This window comes from Aotus nancymaae, unplaced genomic scaffold, assembly GCF_030222135.1.
Source record: "Aotus nancymaae isolate 86718 unplaced genomic scaffold, 86718_ANA_hifiasm-v0.15.2.pri h1tg000007l, whole genome shotgun sequence".
NCBI classification, from domain to species: Eukaryota; Metazoa; Chordata; class Mammalia; order Primates; family Aotidae; genus Aotus; species Aotus nancymaae.
In genome coordinates, this window is record NW_026988418.1 from 5,668,208 (window position 1) to 5,690,337 (window position 22,130).

Sequence of the window (22,130 nt, forward strand, 5' to 3'; positions counted from 1 at the left end):
ATACTTCATATGCATTGTTTACAGTTAACATGGGTGTCAAAAACAATAAAGTTTTCTGCTATTAGAATTTTGAATACATACATTGTGATAACTCATCTCTCTCTTCTAAGAAATGGTTTTCTATTGCTTTACTGAGCCCTCAAAAGTTTAATTTCAATGGTAAATGTTAAAGAAGGGCTAATAGAAATAATTTATGGTTCTGATGCTAGTTGCATTATATTCTCTCTTTGGTAAAAACTATTTGTCTCACACATGATCCTAATTATGCATGCATTTTTAAAAGATCATACCAGATGAGCAAGAGAGTAATTTCACCAAGACACATTTCTGAAATTAATTTATCCCTCAGCATTTCCTTCATTGGATAATCTAATCAACCTTTGGGCAGAGAAAAGTGATCTTGATTGAAATGAAAAACAGAAAAAGACCAGTGCTACCCTACAAGCTAGAATCCAGCACTTAGGTGCTGGGTACACATTGAGAGCAAGGTGAAATAGAAGAGCTATAAAAACAACTCTATTTATACCTCAGTTTTAGTGCGAGTCAACCAGGCTATAACTAACACAGAAGATTACTTTAGAAACGTGCAAATCTCATATTCCCCTAACTCAACTCAGTCATCTCAGTCTAGACTACTGGTTCACTAATTCTCATTCTTTCCTTCTGGTAGGAAAAGGGAAACTTGTGTTATGTAATTTCATGCAAATTACTAGAACTTTATGCTTATTTTCTCATCTATAAAAAGAGAATTATGCTACTTCCTTTAGAGGTCTGTTAAGAACATTAATAAAATATTTCATGTAAAGCAGTTAGCATGGTAACTGAAATATACCGTTAAGTGCTGGCCACTATGACGACCACTAGAATATACCTGCTACTGATGCCAAGGATCTGCTGATACAAAGAAATACTCATTCCTCAACAATATACTAGCAAACCATATTCAACAGTTCATTAAAAAATTCACCATGATCAAGTGGGATTTATCCCTGGGATGCAAGGCTGATTCAATATACATGCATCAATAAATGTGATTCACCATATTAAGAGAATGAAAGACAAAAGGAATGGACAAAAAGAACGATCATCCCAAACATATTTTAAAAAGCATTTGACAAAATTCAATATCCTTTCATGACAAAAACACTCAACAAATAAGGTATAGAAGGAACATTCCTCAACACAATAAAGGCCACATATAGAAAGCCCATAGCTAACATCATACTCAATGGTGAAAAGTTAAAGGCTTTTCCTCTTAAAACCAGGAATAAGACACGGCTGCCTACTCTCACCATTTCCATTCAACATACTACTGGATGACCTGGCCAAAACAATTAGGCAAGAGAAGGAACTAGAGATGCTCTTCGACTTATGATGGGGTTACGTCCCAATAAACCCATGATAAACTGAAATGCACTTAATGTACTTAACCTACCGAACATCACAGCTCAGCCTAACCTACTACCTCAAACATGTTCAGAGCACTTAACATTAAGCCACAAATGGGCAAAAGCATCTATTTTATAATGAAGTGTTGAATATCTCATGTAATTTATTGAATACTGTATTGAAGGTGAAAAACAGAGTGGTTGTACAGGTACTCAAAGTATTGTTGCTACCAAATATGAACTGCTCTTGCACCATCAAAAGTCAAAAAATTGTGAGCCAAACAAGCTCTAAGTCAGGTACTATCTACAGAAGGTGTCCAAATAGGAAACAATGAAGTGAAACCGTCTCTGCTGACAACATGCTCTTATATAGAGAAAAAGACTTCAACAAAAAACAGAACAGTTAGACAAAATCAGTAAAGTTGCAGGATACAAGATCAACCTATAAAAATCAGTAGCATTTCTATACACTAACAACAAACTATCTAAAAAAGCTATTAAGAAAACAAATTTGTTTTTTCTTTCTTCAAGATGGTAGTTAAAGGGATTAACATGCCCCTCCCACTTGGAAAGACAAAATCATATGTAGAGATTCATGCCTGTGAACTTTTTTCCTAGAAGTAACACAGGAACAGAAAAAACTGAAAGAAACCACAGACCCTCTGAAAGAAGTGATGGCCAGCAGCCTATACCATGAAGCAGGAAGAAAACTGTGTCTGTAGAGCTTGAGTGGGAGAGAGGCTTCCTCCATGACACATACTCCCACTAGGGAGTCAAGCCAGTGGGGAATGCCTTAACTCCACTCAGGTATTAAAAAAATACCTTAACCCAATTCAGGCCACAGGGGAAAGCCTTAACATTACCCAGTGCTGGAGCTGACTTAACACTGGGGAGAACATGAGGAGAAGCAGCATCAGGACATGCTTTGTACCCACTCCCAGACTCCAGCAGGGACAGAGGGAAGCTATTCCTGATCCTACCTCAGGGAAGACTGTCAGCTAATTCAGGCAGAGGTCACAAGTTGAGAGAAGCTCCCAACTGAGACTTGTGATATAATCTTGAATGCAGATGGACTCCCTTGGCCAGAACCAAGGGGCAAGTGGGAAGTGTGCTATAGCCACGATACAGGAGCTGGGTGTCCCTGCTCTGCAGGCAGACCTGGAGGGACATGGCCTGAAAACTGGTTTCTGTCTTGGCTGGGAAGGCTTATAGCCTGGGGCAATTTTGAGTTCTAAGTGCAGGCTACCTACAACCCAACTAGCTGCCACTAGTGGAACACTGGGTATGAGACCCGTCTTGCCAAGTGTATGGGAGCTGAGTGGGGCTCATTGCCATCTGTAACACCTGATGCCCCATGCAGATTATTTTGTGCGTCAGAAGCAGTTGTGCTCCACCCTGGAACATTATCGCGATGGCCACAGAACTGCCCTCTGACCCCCAATGGGGCCACCACTTGAGCCCACATGTGAAGAGCCAGAGTGCAGACTTACCTGATCTAGCCCCCATCTGGCTTTGTCCCTTGACTCGCCCTGATAGTATTACATAACAGACAGGGACTTTGGGAAGCTCCATGGCCCTGCCTATTGCCTGAGATACCTTGGGTAACATAAGGCAAGCACAAATCCCACCACTACCACCATAGTTGGTGTTCTTTTGCAAGCAACACTTCTTGAGGCCAACCAGCACAGCCCATTACAACATCTGCAGGCACAATACCACCACCCTCAAGAAGGAGAAATTTTTTGCATGACCTCAGTTATCGTCATTGCCTGCATCACCCTGGCTAACCAGGTCTTGAGTCCGTCCATGTGCCCAGTACATTACTACTACAGGTGGCATGTGAGAAAGCCAACACAAGCTGGCATTTGAGAAAACCAACATAAATCTCAAGGAGATTTCCTTGAGATAACCAAGGAAATCTCACAGTCTACGTAACTCCCTTCCCACCCCCATCAGAGCTGGTGCTGGTACCCGCTGCTGGGAGACTAAAGGAGGGGTCACATCACTGAATTCTCGCGCACATTCCCCAGCACCAGCCTGGAGTGTAGCAACACCACTGAGCGGCTCCGCCCAGAAGAGCAGTAAGCTCCACAGTAGTCTGGCCCTCAGGGACTGCTACTCCTAAGGGAAGGGGCGGGGGGAGGTGTACTACATTAAGGGAGACAAAAGAAACCAGACTGAAGGCCTCAGGTCCTTTAACTTTCCACTTGTAGAAAGTTTCTTTTAGCAGTGGGTTTAGGGTCCTATCTTTACTCCTTAACAGAATAACTGTCAGCCAAGAATTTTCTATCTACCAAAACTAAGCTGCATAAGTGAAGGAGAAAAAACGTCTCTCAGAAAAGGAAATGCTAAGGAAACCTGTCAATAATAGACCTGCCCTACAAGAAATGCTAAAAGGAGTTCTTGAAACAAAAGGTTGATGTGCAAAAGAATAGAAACTCCTGAAAATATAAACTTCACAGGGCTTGTGAAACAATAACACAATGAAGAAAACAAAGTCAATGGGTAACAATCAACAGCATAACTGGAACAGTATCTCACATCTCAATATTAATGTTGAATGTAAGCAGTCTAAATGTTCCACTTAAAATATACAGACTGGTTGAATGGATTAAAAAAAAAAATCACAAGCCAAATACATGCTGTCTTCAGGAGACACACCTAACATGTAAGGATTTTTAAAGACTCAAGATAAAGGATAGAAAAAGATATTTCATGCAAATGGAAGCCAGAAGCAAGTAGGAGTAGCTATTCATCTATCAAATAAAAAAAGACTTTAAAGCAACAACAGTTAAAACAAACAAACAAACAAAAAAGACAGCCAGGCGTGGTGGCTCACATGTATAATCCCAGCACTTTGGGAGGCCGGGGCAGGGAGATCACGAGGTCAGGAGTTCGAGACCAGCCTGAACAACATGGTGAAACCGTATCTCTACTAAAAATATAAATATTAGCAGGGCATGGTGTCATGTGCCTGTAATCCCAGCTACTCAGGAGGCTGAGACAGGAGAATCGCTTGAACCTGTGAGGCAGAGGTTGTGATGAGCCAAGAGTACACCATCACATTCCAGCCTGGGTGACCGAGCAAGACTCAGTCTCAAAAAAAAAAAAAAAGACAACGTTATATAATGATAAAAAGATCAATTCAACAAGAAGATATAACAAACCTAAATATATAAGCACCTAACTCCAGAGCTCCCAGATTCATAAAACAACTAGTACTATAGCTAAGAAAAGATATAGACAGTAACACAATAATACTGGGAGACTTCAACATCTCCCTAACGACACTAGACCGATCATTGAGGCAGAAAGTCAACAAAGAGACACTGGACTTAACCTGCATTCCAAAATAAATGAACCCAACAGATATTCATAGAACAATCTACCCAAGAATCACAGAATACATAAATTCTTCTCATCAGCACACAGAACATTGTCCAAGATAGACCATGTGATAGATTACAAAATACAAATCGTAAAAAACAAAATCAAACCACAGCAGCATAAGACAAAAAAATCAATTCCAAAAGGAACCCTCAAAACTATACAAAGACACAGAAATTAAGCAACCTGCTCCTGAATGGCTTTTGGGTTGACAATGAAATAAAGATGCAAATTTAAAATTTTTTCCAAATAAATGGTAACAGTGATACAGGTTATTGAAACCTCTGGGATACAGCAAAAGCAGCACTAAGAGTTAAGATTACAGCACTAAATATCTACATCAAAAAGTCTGAAAGATCACAAATTAACAACCTAACTTCACACCTCAATGAACTAGAGAAACAAGAACAAGCCAACCTAAAGCCAGCAGAAGAAAAGAAATAAAAAAGATCAGAGCAGAACTAAATGAAACTGAAACAAACAAAAAATACAAACGAAACAAAAGGTTGGTACTTTGAAAAGATACATAAAACTGAGAGACCACTAGGTAGATTAACCAAGAGAGAAGATTCAAATAAGCTCAACTAGAAATGAAAATGGAGACATTACAACTAACACCACAAAAATATAAAAGATCATTCAAGACTACTACGAATACAAACTAGAAAATCTAGAGGAAATGGATACATTCCTAAAAACATACAATATTCTTTGCTTGAATCAGGAAGAAATAGAAATCCTGAACAGATCAATAACAAGCAGGGAGATTAAATAAGTAATTTTAAAACTGCCAAAAACAAAACAGCCCAAGGCCAGATGGATTCATAGCCGAATTCTACCAGACATTCAAAGAAGAACTGGTGCCAATTCTACTGAAACTATTCCAAAAGACTGAGAAGAGGGCATCCTCCCTAACTAATTCTATGAAGCCAGTATCACCCTGATACTAAAGCCGGAAAGAATACAACAACAAAAGAGAAAACTACAGACCAATATCCCTGATGAATATAGATGCAAAATTCCTCAACAAAATACTAGCAAACCAAATTCAACAGCACATCAAAAAATAGTGGTTCACCACGATCAAGTGGGTTTCATCCCAAGGATGCAGGAATGGTTCAACATATTCAAGTCAGTAAATGTGATTTACCACATAAACAGAATTAAAAACAAAAACGATATGATCACCTCAAAAGACACAGAAAAAGAATTTGATAAAATCCAGCATCCTTTTAGAATTAAAATCCTCAACAAACTAGGCATCAAAGGACAACACCTGAAAAAAACAAGAGCCACCTACGACAAACCCACAGCCAATATCATATGCAATGGGAAAAAGCTGAAAGCATCCCTTCCACCTAAGAACTGGAACAAGACAACGATGCCCACTTTACCACTTAGTACTGGAAGTCATAGTCAAAGCAATCAGACAAGAGAAAGAAAAAAAAGGCCATCCAAAATGGAAAAGAGGAAGTCAAATTATCTCTATTTGCTGATAATGTGATCTTATACCTAGAAAACCCTAAATACTCCTCCAAAAGACTCTCAGATCTGATAAATGAATTCAGTAAAGTCTCAAGTTACAAAATCAATGTACACAAATCATCAGCACTACTATACACAAACAACTATCAAGCTGAGAATCAAATCAAGAACTCACCCCCCACACCCCTTTTATTTTGAGACAGAGTCATGCTCTCTCAGCTAGGCTGGAGTGCAGTGGCATGATCTCGGCTCAATGCAACCTCCACCTCCTGGGTCAAGTGATTCTCCTGCCTCACTCTCCTGAGTAGCTGGGATTACAGGCGCACACCAACCATGCCCGGCTAATTTTTGAACTTTTAGTAGAGATGGGGTTTCACCATGTTGGTCAGGCTGGTCTCAAACTCCCAACCTCATGATCCGCATGCCTTGGCCTCCCAAAGTGCTAAGATTACAGGCCTGAGCCACCATGCCCATCCTTTTACAATAGCTACAAAAAAATAAATAAACCTAGGAATATACTAAGCAAGGAGGTGAAACATCTCTACAAAAACTATAAAACACTACTGAAGAAATCAGAGATGACACAAAGTGGAAATATATCCCACGCTCATGGACTGGAAGAATCAAAATCGTGAAAATGGCCATACTGTCCATAGCAATCTATAGATTCCATGCAATTCCTATGAAAACCAACATTTTTCAGAGAATTAGAAAAAATAATGCTAAAATTCATACAGAACCAAAAAAAGAGCCTAGACAGCCAATGCAATTTTAAGCAAAAAGAACAAATACACATCACATTATCCAACTTCAAATTATACTACAAGGCTATAACAGCATGGCACTGGTATAATAGATACACAGACCAATGGAACAGAAAAGAGAACCCAGAAATAAAGTCAAATACTTACAAACCAACTAATCTTCAACAAAGCATACAAAAACATAAACTGGGGAAAGGATACCCTATTCAATAAATGGTGCTGGGAAAATCTGACAGCCACATGTGGAAGAATGAAACTGGATTCCTATCTCTCACCATTTACAAAAATCAACTCAAGATGAACTAAAGATGAGGCCAGAAGTGGTGGCTCACATCTGTAATCCTAACACTTTGGGAGGCTGAGGCGGGCAGATCACTTGAGGTCAGGAGTTCCAGACCAGCCTGGCCAACATGGTGAAACCCCATCTCTACCAAAAATAGAAAAATTAGCCAGGTGTGATGGTGCATGCCTTGTAGTCCCAGCTACTCGGGAGGCTGAGGCAGAAGAATTGTTTGAACCCGAAGGCAGAGGTTGCAGTGAGCCAAGATGGCGCCACTGCACTCCAGCCCAGGCAAGAGAGGAAGACTCTGTCTCAAAAGACAAAGATGAACTAATACTTAAAACCATAAAAATTCATATGAAAACCTCTTCTGGACACTGGACTAGGCAAAGAATTTGTGACTAAGATCCCAAAAGCAAATGCTACAAAAACAAAAATAAATAAATGGGAACTAATTAAACTAAGCAGCTTCTGCACAATAAAGGAATAATCAGAATAAGTAAATAACCTGCAGAATGAAATAAAATATTTGCAAATTATGCATCCAATAAAGGACTAATATTTAGAATCTACAAGGAACATAAAACAAATCAACAAGAAAAAAACAAATAATCCCATTAAAAAATGGGCAAAAGACATGAACAGGCATTTCCCAAAAGAAGGTATACAACCAGCCAAAATGTATATAAAAAAATTCAACATAACTAATTGTAAGAGAAACGCAAATTGAACCACAATGAGATATCATCCATTTTATCCTAGCCAGAATGGCCATTATTAAAAAGTCAAAAAGCAATAAATGTTGTTAGCATGGATGTGGTAAAAGGGAATGTTTATACAATGTTGGTAGGAATATAAATTAGTACAACCTCTATGGAAAATGGTATAAAGATTTCTCAAAGAATTAAAAGTAAATCTATCATTCAACCCACCAATCCCACTACTGGGTATTTACCGAAAGGAAAATGTATCACTATATCAAAAAGACACCTACATGTTCATGTTTACTGCAGCATAATTCACGTGAAGATACGGAATCAATCTAAGTGCCCATCAATCAATAAGTGGATAAAGAAAATTGGTGTGTATATATAGACACCATGGAATACTATTCAGTCATAAAAAAAGAGCAAAATAATGTCTTTTGCAACAATTTGGATGGAACTGGAGACGATTATTCTAAGTGAAATAACTCAAGAATCAAAAACCAAATATCCCATGTTCTCACTTGTATGCAAAGGCATACAGAGTGGTATAATGGACACTGAAGACTCAGAAGGAGGAAAGCAGGAGGAGGGTGAGGGATGAAAAACTATCTACTGGGTATAATGTACACTAGCTGGGTGACAGGAACACTAAAATCCCAGACTTCCCCACTATACAATTCATCCATGTAACTAAAAATTGCTTATATCCCTAAAGCTATTGAAATAAAAAATTAAATTTTTTAAAGAATTCCATTTACATTAGCATCAAAAAATGCATAAGAATCAATTTAACTAAAAAAAAGAAATGTCTGTATAACAAAAACTATAAAACGCTGATGAAAGACATAGAAGATAGCACAAATAAATGGAAAGATATCCCATGTTCATGTACCGGAAGAACAAAAATACCATCAAAATGTCCATACTACCCAACATGATTTACAGATCCAATTCAATAGACCATGAAAATTCCAATGTCATTCTTCACAAAAATAGAAAAAAAAAAAATCTTAAAATTTGCATGGAACCACAGAAGACTCCAAATAGCTAAACGAATCTTGACCAAAAATAATAAAAGCTGGAGGCATCCACTCTACAGGAATTTAAAATATATTGCAAAGCTATAGTAATCAAAATTGCATTGCACCAGTATAAAAACAGACACATCAACCAGTGGAAGAGGATAGAAAGCCCAGAAATAAACCCACACATCTAAGCTTAATTGATTTTTAACAATGTTGCCCACAACAGACAATGGGGAAAGGACAATCTCTTCAATAATTGGTTGGAAAAATTGGGTAGCACCATACAGAAGAATGAAAATGGACCCTTATCTCACCCCTATAGAAGAATAAACTCAAAATGGTTTAAAGACTTACATGTGGCTGGACGCAGTGACTCATGCCTGTAATCCCAGCACTTTGGGAGGCCAAGGCAGACGGATCACCTGAGGTCAGGAGTTTCAGACCAGGCTGGCCAACATGGTGAAACCCTGTCTCTACTAAAAATACAAAAATTAGCTGGGCATGGTGGCAGGCACCTGTAATCCCAGCTACTCAGGAGGCTGAGGTAGGAGAATCGCTTGAACCCAGGAGGTGGAGGTTTCAGTGAGCCAAGATTGCACCACTGCACTCCAGCCTAGGGGACAAGAGTGAGACTTCGTCTCAAAAAAAAAAAAAAAGAAAGAAAGAAAAGACTTACATGTTAGACCTGAAACTCTATAACTACTAGAAGAAAACACAGGGGGTGATATAGTTTGGTTCTGTGTCCCCGCCCAAATCTCATCTTGAATTGTAATCCTCATTTGTTGAGAAAAGGACCTGGTGGGAGGTGACTAGATAATGGGGGCAGTTTTCCACATGCTGTTCTCATGGTAGTGAGTGAATTCTCACGAGACCTGATGGTTTAAATGTTTGATAGTTCCCCCCTCACTCTCTTTCTCCTGCTGCCATGTAAAACATTTCTTGCTTCCCCTTCACCTTCTGCCATCATTTTAAGTTTCCTGAGGCCTCTTCAGCCATGCAGAACTGTGAGTCAATTAAACTTCTTTTGTTTATAAATTACCCAGTCTTAGGTAGTTCTTTAGAGCAGCGTGAAAATGGACTAATGCAAGTGGCAAGCTCCTTGATACTGGTTTGAGCAGTGATTTCTTGGATGTGACCCCCAAAATCATAGGCAGTAAAAGCAAAAATAGACAAATGGTATTGCATCAAACTAAAAAGCTACTGCACAGCAAAGGAAACAATAGGGTGAAGAGATAACTCACAGATTAGGAGAAAATACATGCAAATAATACATCAGAAAAGGGAATAATATCCAAAATACACAAGGAACTCAAACTACTCAATACCAAGAACCCAAATAATAGTATTTTTAAATGAGTAAAGAACCTGACTAGTTATTTCTCAAAAGAAGACATACAAGTGCCAACAGATATATGAAAAAATCTTCAACCTCTCTAATCATAAGAGAAATGTAAATTGAAACCACAGAAAAATATAATCTCACATCAGTTAGACTGGCTGTTACCAAAAAGATAAAAGACAAGTGTTGGCAAGGATGTGGAGAAAAGGAAATCCTTATACACTGTGGTGGTATTATAAATCAGTACAGCCATTTTGGAAAACAGGACGGAGGTTTCTCAAAAAACTAAAAACAGCTGGGTGCGATGGCTGATGCCTGTAATCCCAGCACTTTGGGAGGCTGAGGCGGGTGGATCACGAAGTCAGGAGTTCGAGACCAGCCTGATCAACATGGTGAAACCCTGTCTCTACTAAAAACACAAAAATTAGCTGGGTGTGGTGGCACGCACCAGCTACTTGGGAGGCTGAGGCAGGAGAATCGCTTGAACCCAGGAGGTGGAGGTTGCAGTGAGCTGAGATTGCACCACTGCACTCCAGCCTGGCAACAGAGCAAGACTCCATCTCAAAAAAAGAAAAGAAAGAAAGAAAACTAAAAATAGAATAACAATATGATCTAGCAATCCCACTACTGGGTATATGCCCACAGGAAATAAAATCACTATGTTGAAAGATATTTGCACTCCAATGTTCACTGCAGCATTATTCACAATAGGCAAAGTATGGTAACAACCAAAGTGCCTATGAATAAATTGATACAATGTGGTACACATACACAATGGAATATTATTCAGTATTTAAAGAACAGGAAATTCTGTCATTCGTGACAACATGAATATCTAGGGGGCATTATGCTAAGTGAAATAAGCCAGGCACAGACAGAAAATACTGTACAATTTCACTTATATGTGGAATCTAAAAAGACCCCAAATTCATAAAAGCAAAGAATAGAATGGTGATTATCAGAAGTGGGAACAGGGAAAGAGGAGACACTGGTCAATGGGTACAAAATTCTGGTATATTCTATTGCACATCCCAGTGACTACAGTTAATAATATATTGTATATTTCAAAATAGCTGAGAGTATTTTAAACATTCTCACCACAAATGATATTTATCTGAGGTGACAGACATACTAATTAACCTAATTTGATTATTCTACAATGTATACGTGTGCTGAAATGAATTCACACATCACATCATATCCCATAAATATAATTATTATCAATTAAAAATAAAACAAAGGAATAGTCAACGATGATTAATAAGAAAGGTGACAGCTTTGGTATGAGGCATTGTACTCCCACATAGCTTCAGCTATTACAAAACAGTAACTTAACAAACAAAAAAAACTTTTAATTAGATATTTTTTCATTAATACTTAAGTTTCAATAAAGAGAGTAAAGGCTAAAGTGCACCCTCTTCACATACTCTCTGATATACTCAATAGTATGGCATATATTTTTATTTATAGGTGCACTGATTTTATGTTCTTAATAGGCAACAAGTAGTCTGATCAGTAAAGCCAATAGATCTAGGCATCCCAGAATGTATTTGGTAATTTATTACAGCAGCCATTAACTGAAATTCTGGGCAAAGAAAAGTACCAATGAATCTAATCTGGTAGCACCAGTTAGCTCAAGAAAGGTCCTTTCTGGAGTTCCCCCTTACCCTTTAAAACATACCCATTCGAGTTCCACTTCCTGTACGGCAGTTTGATATCCCTGTAGACCGACCTTCTGCTGATAACTATAAAGTATTGTGGTGAGAAACAAATAGCTTCCTGAGCGTTCTAAAGGGCAAATAAAATAGGCAGGTTGGGGAGATAAGTCAAAACTTGGGAAGAACAGCATGTGGGTAAATTTCCTGTTTTGTTGCAGCTTTGCCCCAGAGTCAGGCAATAGACGAGGAGTGCAGGCAGCTAAACCTGTTCTTCTGTCAGAAGGAACTAGGGAAAAGACCCCAGGTAAACACAGCCAGCCACCAGAGAGAAAAAGGGAATCTCATAAGAGAGAAAGTTGAAAGAGATCCCATACTCTTGTGTATGAAACACCACAAACGTGTCAGGCTAAGGCATGAACCATGCATGTACAGATTTGCATCAAAGCAGAGGCTTAAGCATCAAAGTGAAATTGCAACCACTGCTCATGAAAGGTGAAAGAGAAAGCTTACAGTGTAACACAGTTAAGCCAGCTGAAGTATAGATATCAATATTCTATAGAAGATTATAATAGAACCCAGAGTCCATAAAAACATAATATTCACAAAGTCTAGGATACAATCCAATTTTACCTGAAACACAAGTAAGGGGAAAATATAGCCCATTCTTGCCAGAAAGGGAAATCTACAGATGCCCACGCCAAAAAAGACTGAACTGTTGGAATTATGAGACAAGGATTTTAAAATAGCTATTATTATTATTTATGCTCAGTGAAATAAGGTTTAAAAAACACTTGAATGGAAATATAATAAAGAGAAAAATTAAAAGAATCAAAATGTTAGAATGGAAAAATATCCAAAAGGAAAAATGGATGGGCTTAATATTGAAATGGAAATGAATAAATAATCAGTGAACTTAAAGGTAGATCAATAACCAATCCAAAGAACCAAAAACTGATTAAAAAAAGAAGAGAGTCTCAGAAAGCTGTGGGACACCCTCAAAAAGTCTAATGTGTATCTGTGACTTCTAGAAGAACAAAGAGAAAAGGGCAGAAAAAAATATAGAAGAGATAATGACTAAAAGCTTTGAAAATTTAGTGAAAGACAAATTTAACAAATTCAAGAAACTCAGTAAATCCCAATAAAAATAAACTGAAGGAAAAACTACACTTAGATACATCATAATCAAACTCTTAAAAATAAAGATAGAAAAAAGCTAGAGGAAAAACTACATATGCAGGCAAACATCGACTGGGAAATGACTATGGATTTCTCATCAGAAATGATGGAGGTCATAAGACAGTGAACATCTTTAAAGTGCTGAAATAAAACAGAATTATCAATCCAGGCTGTATATCTAATAAAAATACTCTTCAAGAATGAAGGCAGGCTGGGTGGGGTGGCTCACACCTGTTATCCTAGCACTTTGGGAGGCTGAGATGGGAGGATCACTTGAGGCCAAGAGTTTGAGACCAGCCTATTCAACAAAGGAGACAGGACAGGGAATGAAGCCAATAAGGGTAAATTACCCAGTTACAAGTGTTAGCACCTAGAGCTCAATCCCACTGGAGAATCCGGGAGGTAGTTTAGGACTGCAGGCCAGTGAATGCGATATTTATCCATCAGCTCTTCCTTCTCATTGAGTGATGCTTCTAGGGATTTTAGCGTTTTAGCACTTTTGGCTTGCCTTGCATGAAGCCAAAGCATGCTTTCTAATCAGAAAAAAAGTCCTCGAGGAGAAAGTTGCTGATATTTGTAGTATACAGACTTCAGAGTGTCGGTAGGATATAGGAGAGTTTGGACAGTTTTTGCCATATCTTTCCTTTTTTTCAGAGCCTTTGTTTTTGTTTTTTCCTTTGCAGGCTTCTGAATTTTCAATTCCTAACCTAAGAAATCCTTTTTTTTTTTTTTTGAGACGGAGTTTCGCTCGTTACCCAGGCTGGAGTGCAATGGTGAGATCTCGGCTCACCGCAACCTCCGCCTCCTGGGTTCAGGCAATTCTCCTGCCTCAGCCTCCTGAGTAGCTGGGATTACAGGCATGCGCCACCATGCCCAGCTAATTTTTTGTATTTTTAGTAGAGACGGGGTTTCACCATGTTGACCAGGATGGTCTCGATCTCTTGACCTCGTGATCCACCCGCCTCGGCCTCCCAAAGTGCTGGGATTACAGGCGTGAGCCACCGCGCCCATCCCAGAAATCTTTAAACATACTTTGTTTCTTTTCAAGTGTGCATTTACACAGCTGTTCCTCTTAAATTAGTAAACTGATGGTGTATCTTTTTGAGTGTATTGTCTCATGTAATTGAAATAGTCTCTTCCTGGTCACTGTGTAGTGTGTCTAAGTTCCATATTCAGAGTTAAAAAATATAAGTGATACATTCAACACTTTTACAGAAGAAGATGAAACTCTGAATGTAACTACTGCATATGGGTAGTGATTTCATGTATTTACTGTTTCTGTTGGATGCTCGGCCCAGGTAAGGTACTTTGAAAGAGTTGTAAGTAGGAAATAATGCACCTGTTAGAAATGTAAACTGTCTGAACATTTAAAGCTGCTAGGAGTGAGGATAGGGGTGTTTCCAGTGGTAGAAAATGGAAATCCTAAAAACAACCTCCAAAACATTATTTGTTGGAGACGTCTCACTCTGTTGCCCAGGCTGGAATGCAGTGGTGTGATCATGGCTCACGGCAGTCTCGACTTCCTGGGCTCAAGATAGCCTCAACTCTTTAGCTTCCCAATTAGCTGGTACTATAGGTGCATGCCACTATGTCTAGCTAGTTTTTCTTATTTTTGCAGAGACAGCTCTTTCTTTGTGTCAAACACCTGGCAGAGACCTCCTATCTTGGCCTCCCAAAGTGCTAAGAATATAGGAACGAGCCACCATCCCTGGCCCCCAAAACTTTAGATTGTGTTACATTTTAGCATCATTTAAAGATCTAAAGTTTCTGTTTAGGTTACTGTTTTACCACGTTTATACACAGTAAGAGCAAAGCCAAGTTATGTTACAAAGTCATGAGGGTATCATTTTTATTTAGTACAAGATTTTTGGGAAATGGTACAGTAGACCTGCCTGAGAGGGATACGTTCCAAGACCTCCAGTGGCTGCCTGAAACCAGATAGTACTGAACCCTATAGATATCATGTTTTTTTCCTAAACATTCATTCCTATGATAAAGTTTAATTTATAAATTAGGCCCAGTAAGAGGTTAACAACAATAACTAATAATAAAACAATACTACGACAGTCAGGAAGGCTGCTGGTAGTGTATACAGAGTGGATATGATAGACAAGGGATGATTCATGTCCCAGGTGGGACAAAGTGGGGTGACACAAGACTTTATCGCCCTACTCAGAATAACATGCAACTTAAAACTTAGGAATTGATTATTTCAGGAATTTTTAAATTTAATAATTTTAGACTGTGGTGGATCATAGGAAACGGAAACTGCAAAAAGTGAAACTGTGGAAAAGGGAGGACACTACTGAACTAACCTGGAAGTTTGGAGACCTAGTTTTAAAGTTGTATGTTATAACTTAGAATATGTGTTTAATTTTTCTGGTCATAGTTTCTTTATACAAATGTAAGTGGATTTTCTTCAAGAAAATCTTCCCTGATTCCTAGACTATTATGCCTCTCTGCTACATGGCCTCATAGTTCTCAAAGACCCTTATCTTACTGTGACTACACAATTTATCATCCACATGCTATTTGGAGAATGAATGGGGAACTAGTAGTTATGTTGAGACGATAAGCAACACCAGGAATGTACGGTCATCCTACCTTATCAGTTTATCTTCCCTCCTTGAGTAAGAGCTTCGAGGAGAGGGTATGACTGTCTTGTTTACCAACTGTTCCCCCAACACTTAACTAGAGTACGTACCTTAACTGTTTTTAACTCAGTGCTTAGAATACAAAAGGTGTTCTGATAAGCATGAATTTTTATAATGCAAATTAACTTAAAAAAGGAAAATCTTACCCAGACAAAATTAACCACTGTATTCCCACTCAAATCCTAATACTTTTCTACCCCATATCTTTAATCAAGACCTCTTATCTTGTATTTACTCATACCTTTCCCTCTCTCAATTCCCTCCCCTCAATCAGAATATAAACTTCATGAGGACAGGATGTTTCCTCAGAATCTAGAACAATACCTGTTCATGACAGACACTTAACCCTCATTCATAGAGATGTGCCCTCAATGGCATCCTCCTACTTTGCTCTGCCTATCTCTACCTGAAAGCTAAGCCACATAACCTATGAAGCCTTCTCAGACAGTACTAGTAAGAAATAATCTTTCCTTCCTCTGCATAAAACAGCATTTTATATCTTTCTTAAACTATCTTCTATACTTTACCCTTGTCCTAAAATTGTGTCTTATGTCTCAACCTTCTTGGTATGCTCCACGGTACCCTAGTACAATGCCTGACACACAGCATCTACAGAATAAAGATCTATCAAACTGATACAATAACACTAAATATAATTATGGGTATATACGGCATTTAGAAACCATGCTAGTTTTCCAGAGAACCTTCTCATTCATGTGTATATCCCTAGCTCAGGCCATTACCATTTCAACACCATCTGTATCTACTCAGCATCTTCCTCTTGCAATGGGTTATTTTGTTAAGAGTACGTACCTTAACTGTTTTGATTCACTTCTTAACACTATGGGCTGTCAAATCAAAGTTAAAATCCTGACCTCATACCTTTAGGTTATCTACCAAACCTGGCTACTCCTTATCTAAATATCCACACTCTAGCCTAAGCTCTCACAATAATTTAAAGGGTTCTCAATTGGGCTGGGCGCGGTGGCTCACGCCTGTAATCCAAGCACTTTGGAGGCCAAGGTGGGGGGATCACCTGAGGTCCTTAATTATGCCCACCTGTACTTCTTACAAGTCAACCATATATACTGTGTCTCCAAGTGGAACATCTTTTAGTATTTTCTATGCAAAAACAGCTTCATTTTCACACCAAAATTCTTAGTCTCAAAGTCTCATTCTTCTTTAGAGGCCTTCCCAAGCAGCATTGTGTATTTTGAGTCACTTTAGTTGGTCTAACAAATTCATTACTTAATATTTGCTCTGTCATTTATAATCACATTTTATGTTACCTAATTATATATGTTTGAATTCATGTAGGGAATTCTGCTTTAAATCAAGAATGATGAGCTCACAACAAAATATGCATCTGTAAAAAGAATTTTGATTCAGTGTTGTAGTCTTCAGCATAGCAAATACTAGTGGAAGAATAGTGTAGTTGCAGACAGTACAGACTCTGAAGACAGACTAAGTTCAAATCCTGGCTTTGGTACTTTTTAGTACCTTGGATAACTCACTTAACATCCACGTTCATCAGCTTCATCATTTTGAGTTATTTTTAAAAATTATACGAGGTAATACACATAAAATCCTTTAAAAAGCATTTGGCACATAAATTCAGTATAACCTTCTATTGTTTTGACTTCTAGCCTCTTACTGATAGCTGAGAATACCGAAGTGTAAAAAATTTAACAACTTGGCAAGAGTCACAGAACTAGTAAGTTGTAAAGTCAGAAGAGAAACATGACACTCCTACTAGAGGGGTCTGTCTCACCATTTTATTCAATATCTTTTCAATATGCTGAAATTTTATTCAATTTGTTTAAGGTCTTCAGGACCATTATATGATTACAAAATGTTAAGAAGATGAAAGAAATTTTTAAAAGGAAAAGGAGATTTATAAACTAACTCATGGATTAAGAAAAGAAGAAAGATATACAGTAATAATAGAAGAGAGAGCACAAGCTTATGTTCATGTAAATGGAGAGGACAGATAAGTATTCCAGAAAACTGAGTTAAATATATATAAGGATGAACCCAGCCTGGCCAACATGGTGAAGCCCCATCTCTACTAAAAATATAAAAATTAGCCAGGCGTGGTGGTGCACACCTGTAACTGCAGCTACTCAGGGGGCTGAGGCAGGAGAATTGCCTGAACACAGAAAGCGGAGGTTGCAGTGAGCCAAGACTGTGCCACTACACTGCAGCCTGGATGACAGAGCGAGACTCCATCTCAAAAAAAGAAGAAGGAAGGGAGGAAGGGAAGGAGGGAGAGAAGGATGGACGAATGGACAGATGGATGGATGGAGGGAAGGAGGGTAGGTATTTGGATGGAGGTAACTGCCAGACTTTATTTTCCATTTAGGGCATAAAGATGCTTGTGCTTGCATTTTTAAAAAATCACTTCTCTTTAGCAGTTTAGAAAATCTTTTCTCAGCCAGATGCAGTGGCTCACACCTATAATCCCAGCATTTTGGGAAGCTGAAGTGGGTAGACTGCCTGAGTCCAGAAATTTGAGACCAGCCTGGGCAACATGGCAAGACACCATCTCTACAAAAAAAATAAAATTAGCTGGGCGTGGTGGTAGTCCCAACCACTTAGGAGGCTGAGGCAGGAGGATCAAGGCTGCAGTGAGCCAGTCATGATGGCACCGCTGCACTCTAGCCTGGGTGACAGTCTGGAAAAAATAAAAAAAACCTTATCTGTTCCATCAAAAGCTTATCACTTCAAAATAAAAAAACATGTGAAATACATTCTTATTTTTTCACATAGAATTTCAATGTTTATATATGGACAAAGTAATCACAAATTTATTCTGAACTTAGAGGGTTATCAATTTATTTACAATCTACATTTAACTTTATCCTTTAAATGTCTGAAGGTCATGTTCAGGACCATCATCATTTGTCCTAGGCATTTCCTTAGATTAAAACCCAATGGTTACTTAAAATACAAACTCTATCCTAATAAAAATACTATATATTATATAACCTCTCACCTCCCACTCTAAAATTAACTCTAAAGGAAAAATACAGATAATTCAGTGAATTATGTTTTGTAAGAACACATCTTTTAGTATATTTGTTAAACAATATCTGTCCCCTTAATTATATGCACTTTACTTATAGCTAATCTCTTTGCATAGGTATAGGATTTTCTCCTACAGGGGCAACCAATACCCAGCTCTGGCCAAAATGAGTAGCATTAGTAACTGACAGGCCCTGGTATAGTTATGAATATTTTGTAGAAACATACCACAAAAGTAAATTTCTGAATATTTTACATTTTAAACTTAAAATGATCAAAAGAATAAGCAGTAGACAATGAATACAGAAAATATATATCCAAGATGTACTTTCAAGAACACATGCTTTTGTAACCTGAATCCTGTATTTCTTTAGGCTTCTACTATAAAACTGCCAATATAGTCTCAGAAAAAAAGGAAGACTTTCAAAAACAGGGAGGGATTGCTTTAAGAAAATAAAAGAAGGTAACAAGAATAAAAGGCAAGTTTAATATATAAAAGAAAAGCACAGTTGTTAACCCAATTCCAACTTCCAAAAATAACTGAAATTCCAGGACCTTCAGAAGAAAAAGGCAAATAGAGAAGACCACAATTCTTCAGCCCTTCAAACATCCTTTCCAAATTGTTTAACGATGCAATGTGTTTTTAAAAATGTGGATTTTTCTCCCCTTCCTTCAAATTCTGGCAACAGATACTAAATGTTTTATACTCTATTTATTCATATAATGTCCATGCATTAAGCCTATTTTAAAAGGCAAAGGCTAGGTATGAGCTGAGAGGAATGTTTAAAAAAAAAAAAAAGACAAAGGCTGGAGAGCAGAAACTGATGTTCATTCCTTCTCAAATGATTACATACTGAGTTTATCAACATCTCTTCTAAGACTGTCTAGCTCTGGCTGGGCATGGTGGGTCATCCCAGCACTTTGGGAAGCTGAGGTGGGTGGATCACCTGAGGTCAGGAATTCAAAACCAGTCTGGCTAACATGGTGAAACCCTATCTCTACTAAAAATACAAAAATCAGTTGGTGGGCACCTGTAATCCCAACTACTTGGGAGGCTGAGGCAAGAGAATTACTTGAACCCGGGAGGCAGAGGTTGCAGTGAGCCAAGATTGGGCCACTGCACTCCAGCCTGGGCGATAGAGGGAGACTGTCTGAAAACAAAAACAAAAACCAAAACCTGTCTAGCTCTGTTACCAGAAGACCATGTCACCGATACTAAACTTCTTAAGCTCTGGTTTGTATAAAGTCAGAAGTTGTTCTGGCCTAAGAGTTCATTTTTTCTATCTTGATAACTGGCTTACTGATTTCCCTCTGCTGAATCCAATAAATTTTCCTTCATAAATCTCACTGCTGTTATACCTCATGGACTCATGTGATCTCAACCTAACCCCAGTTTGAGATCTTTATCTTTGAGGCTCAAAAGTTTTAAACCTTTACCTGGAATGGGTATAGAACAAATTTATCTGGCCATGTATTTACTCAGTTTCTTTCATCTTACCCTATTCTCCTTGTCCTGATTTATGCTGCAAACATTTACTGGTATTTATTATAAGCTGTGAAAAATGGTAACACTAGAGATACAAATGAAAAGATATTTTATCTGCCCTTAAGGGGCACATATTCCAGCAGAGAAGAAAAACATAAAAATATTTTCTACATAAAAAAAATAATTTCTACAAAGTGTGAGAAATTCTATAAAAGTTTTATAAAAATTCTAGAACACAAACGGAAGGGTAAGGGAAAGCTTCACAGAGCAGTTAACATTTGAAATGGGTCTTGAAGAACAGTAAGGTAGGATGGATATGTGTTTGTATGTTTTAGTTGAGATGCTGGAAATGTAGAAAGGATGGGAAAAGCTGATGGCAGTCAAAGTGCTGACTAAAAATATGTTAAAATAGACAACTTAGGATATTAACTATAGGTTCCTTTTTTCTTTCAGTCTTGCAAATTAATTTTAACCATGAATTCACAAGTAAGAATAACCTTACAAGCAATACACACACACACAACTTAGCAATGTTGTGTACAAAGTGACTATTAAATGGACAGAACCAGGAAAAGGTATTTTGAGGACAATGGGGAAAATTCAGTGTAACCAAACTGATCCTCTATAATAGAAGGGAATAGTTAATTCCCTTCAAAAATCCAGCTCAAGAGAGCTGGATTCAAGTCTCAAACAACAGCTGTGCCCTAATTATGACAAAACCTTTTACTTAATTCCTAAACTGCCCCTCAGAGTTGTTAATGTCAAATAAAATGAGTCTGAAAAGCGTTCTGAAAAATGCAAAATGCTACACAAATAAAATCTTACCTTCATTATAGTTACACGTGCTACACTGGAAAATAACTTTCAAAATCTGTATTTCAGACATATTCAATGCATTTTACTAAATTTACGATAAAGTGTCTTTACCCGTTCTACAGATCGTGCTCTCTTCTTTGGCCGAGTAGGCAGCGCATCTTCCTTCGGATTGGTGTCTATTGCCCAGTAGGAACCCTAGAGGTAAAGAAATTATATTAATGGTATATTACAGCAACTCTTATGACATTAAAATGGATTTTTATAATTCTTTGCACCAAAAGCAAACATTCTGCAAATACAATGGAAAAATAGCATAAGAAACACTTGAACTGAGAAAAAGATTATATAAGAAAAAAAGGTCCACTTATAATTACATTATTAAGGAGAAAACATTCATAAGCTGAAGAATCCAAATCTGAGAACTGCCACACCAAAATTTAGAAAGAAAATGATCAAGAAAACACATTTTTAATATATAATTCTCAATTGAACAGATGTTAATTATATGATAATAAAAGAATTTTATGTATAAAGATGCTGCAATTTCTATATCCTGGGACCTCACAAATCTACATGGTTAGTGAAACATTTTTAATGACAAACTGCTTGAACACATTTTATATAGTAAGTGTTCCTGAGAAACAATGGGTATGTGCATAAATTTTTTACTGCTTACTGTCATGACTCAACTATTCTCTCTTACTTTTTGACACAAGTTATCACACCATTCATTTGAAAATATGTATGGAGCACCTACTGTGTTCCAGGCACTTAGAAACTGTGACTCTCAAAAAAAAAAAAAAAAAAAAAAAAAACTTTGGAAAAGCATAGATGCATAGATAATACAAGTTTGCACATATTATACGAACAAGAAGAGCAAAACACAGAAAAAGTGGTTTTCCCAATCAAAGTTATGAGAACCAGGAACAAAAACAGGGTCT

The 22,130-nt window shown here is 37.8% G+C and overlaps 1 protein-coding gene across 5 annotated transcripts in view; it reads right to left on the bottom strand.

Moving 5' to 3' along the window:
- The window catches only part of FOXJ3 (forkhead box J3), a 176,282-nt gene that overhangs the window by 44,965 nt on the left and 109,187 nt on the right, over positions 1-22,130 (bottom strand). For all 5 annotated transcript variants that reach the window (XM_012434696.2, XM_012434699.2, XM_012434693.2 and 2 more), the window contains one exon: positions 21,301-21,384. In XM_012434696.2, the coding sequence (XP_012290119.2) occupies positions 21,301-21,384 (84 nt within the window). The remainder of the gene's footprint in view (positions 1-21,300; positions 21,385-22,130) is intronic.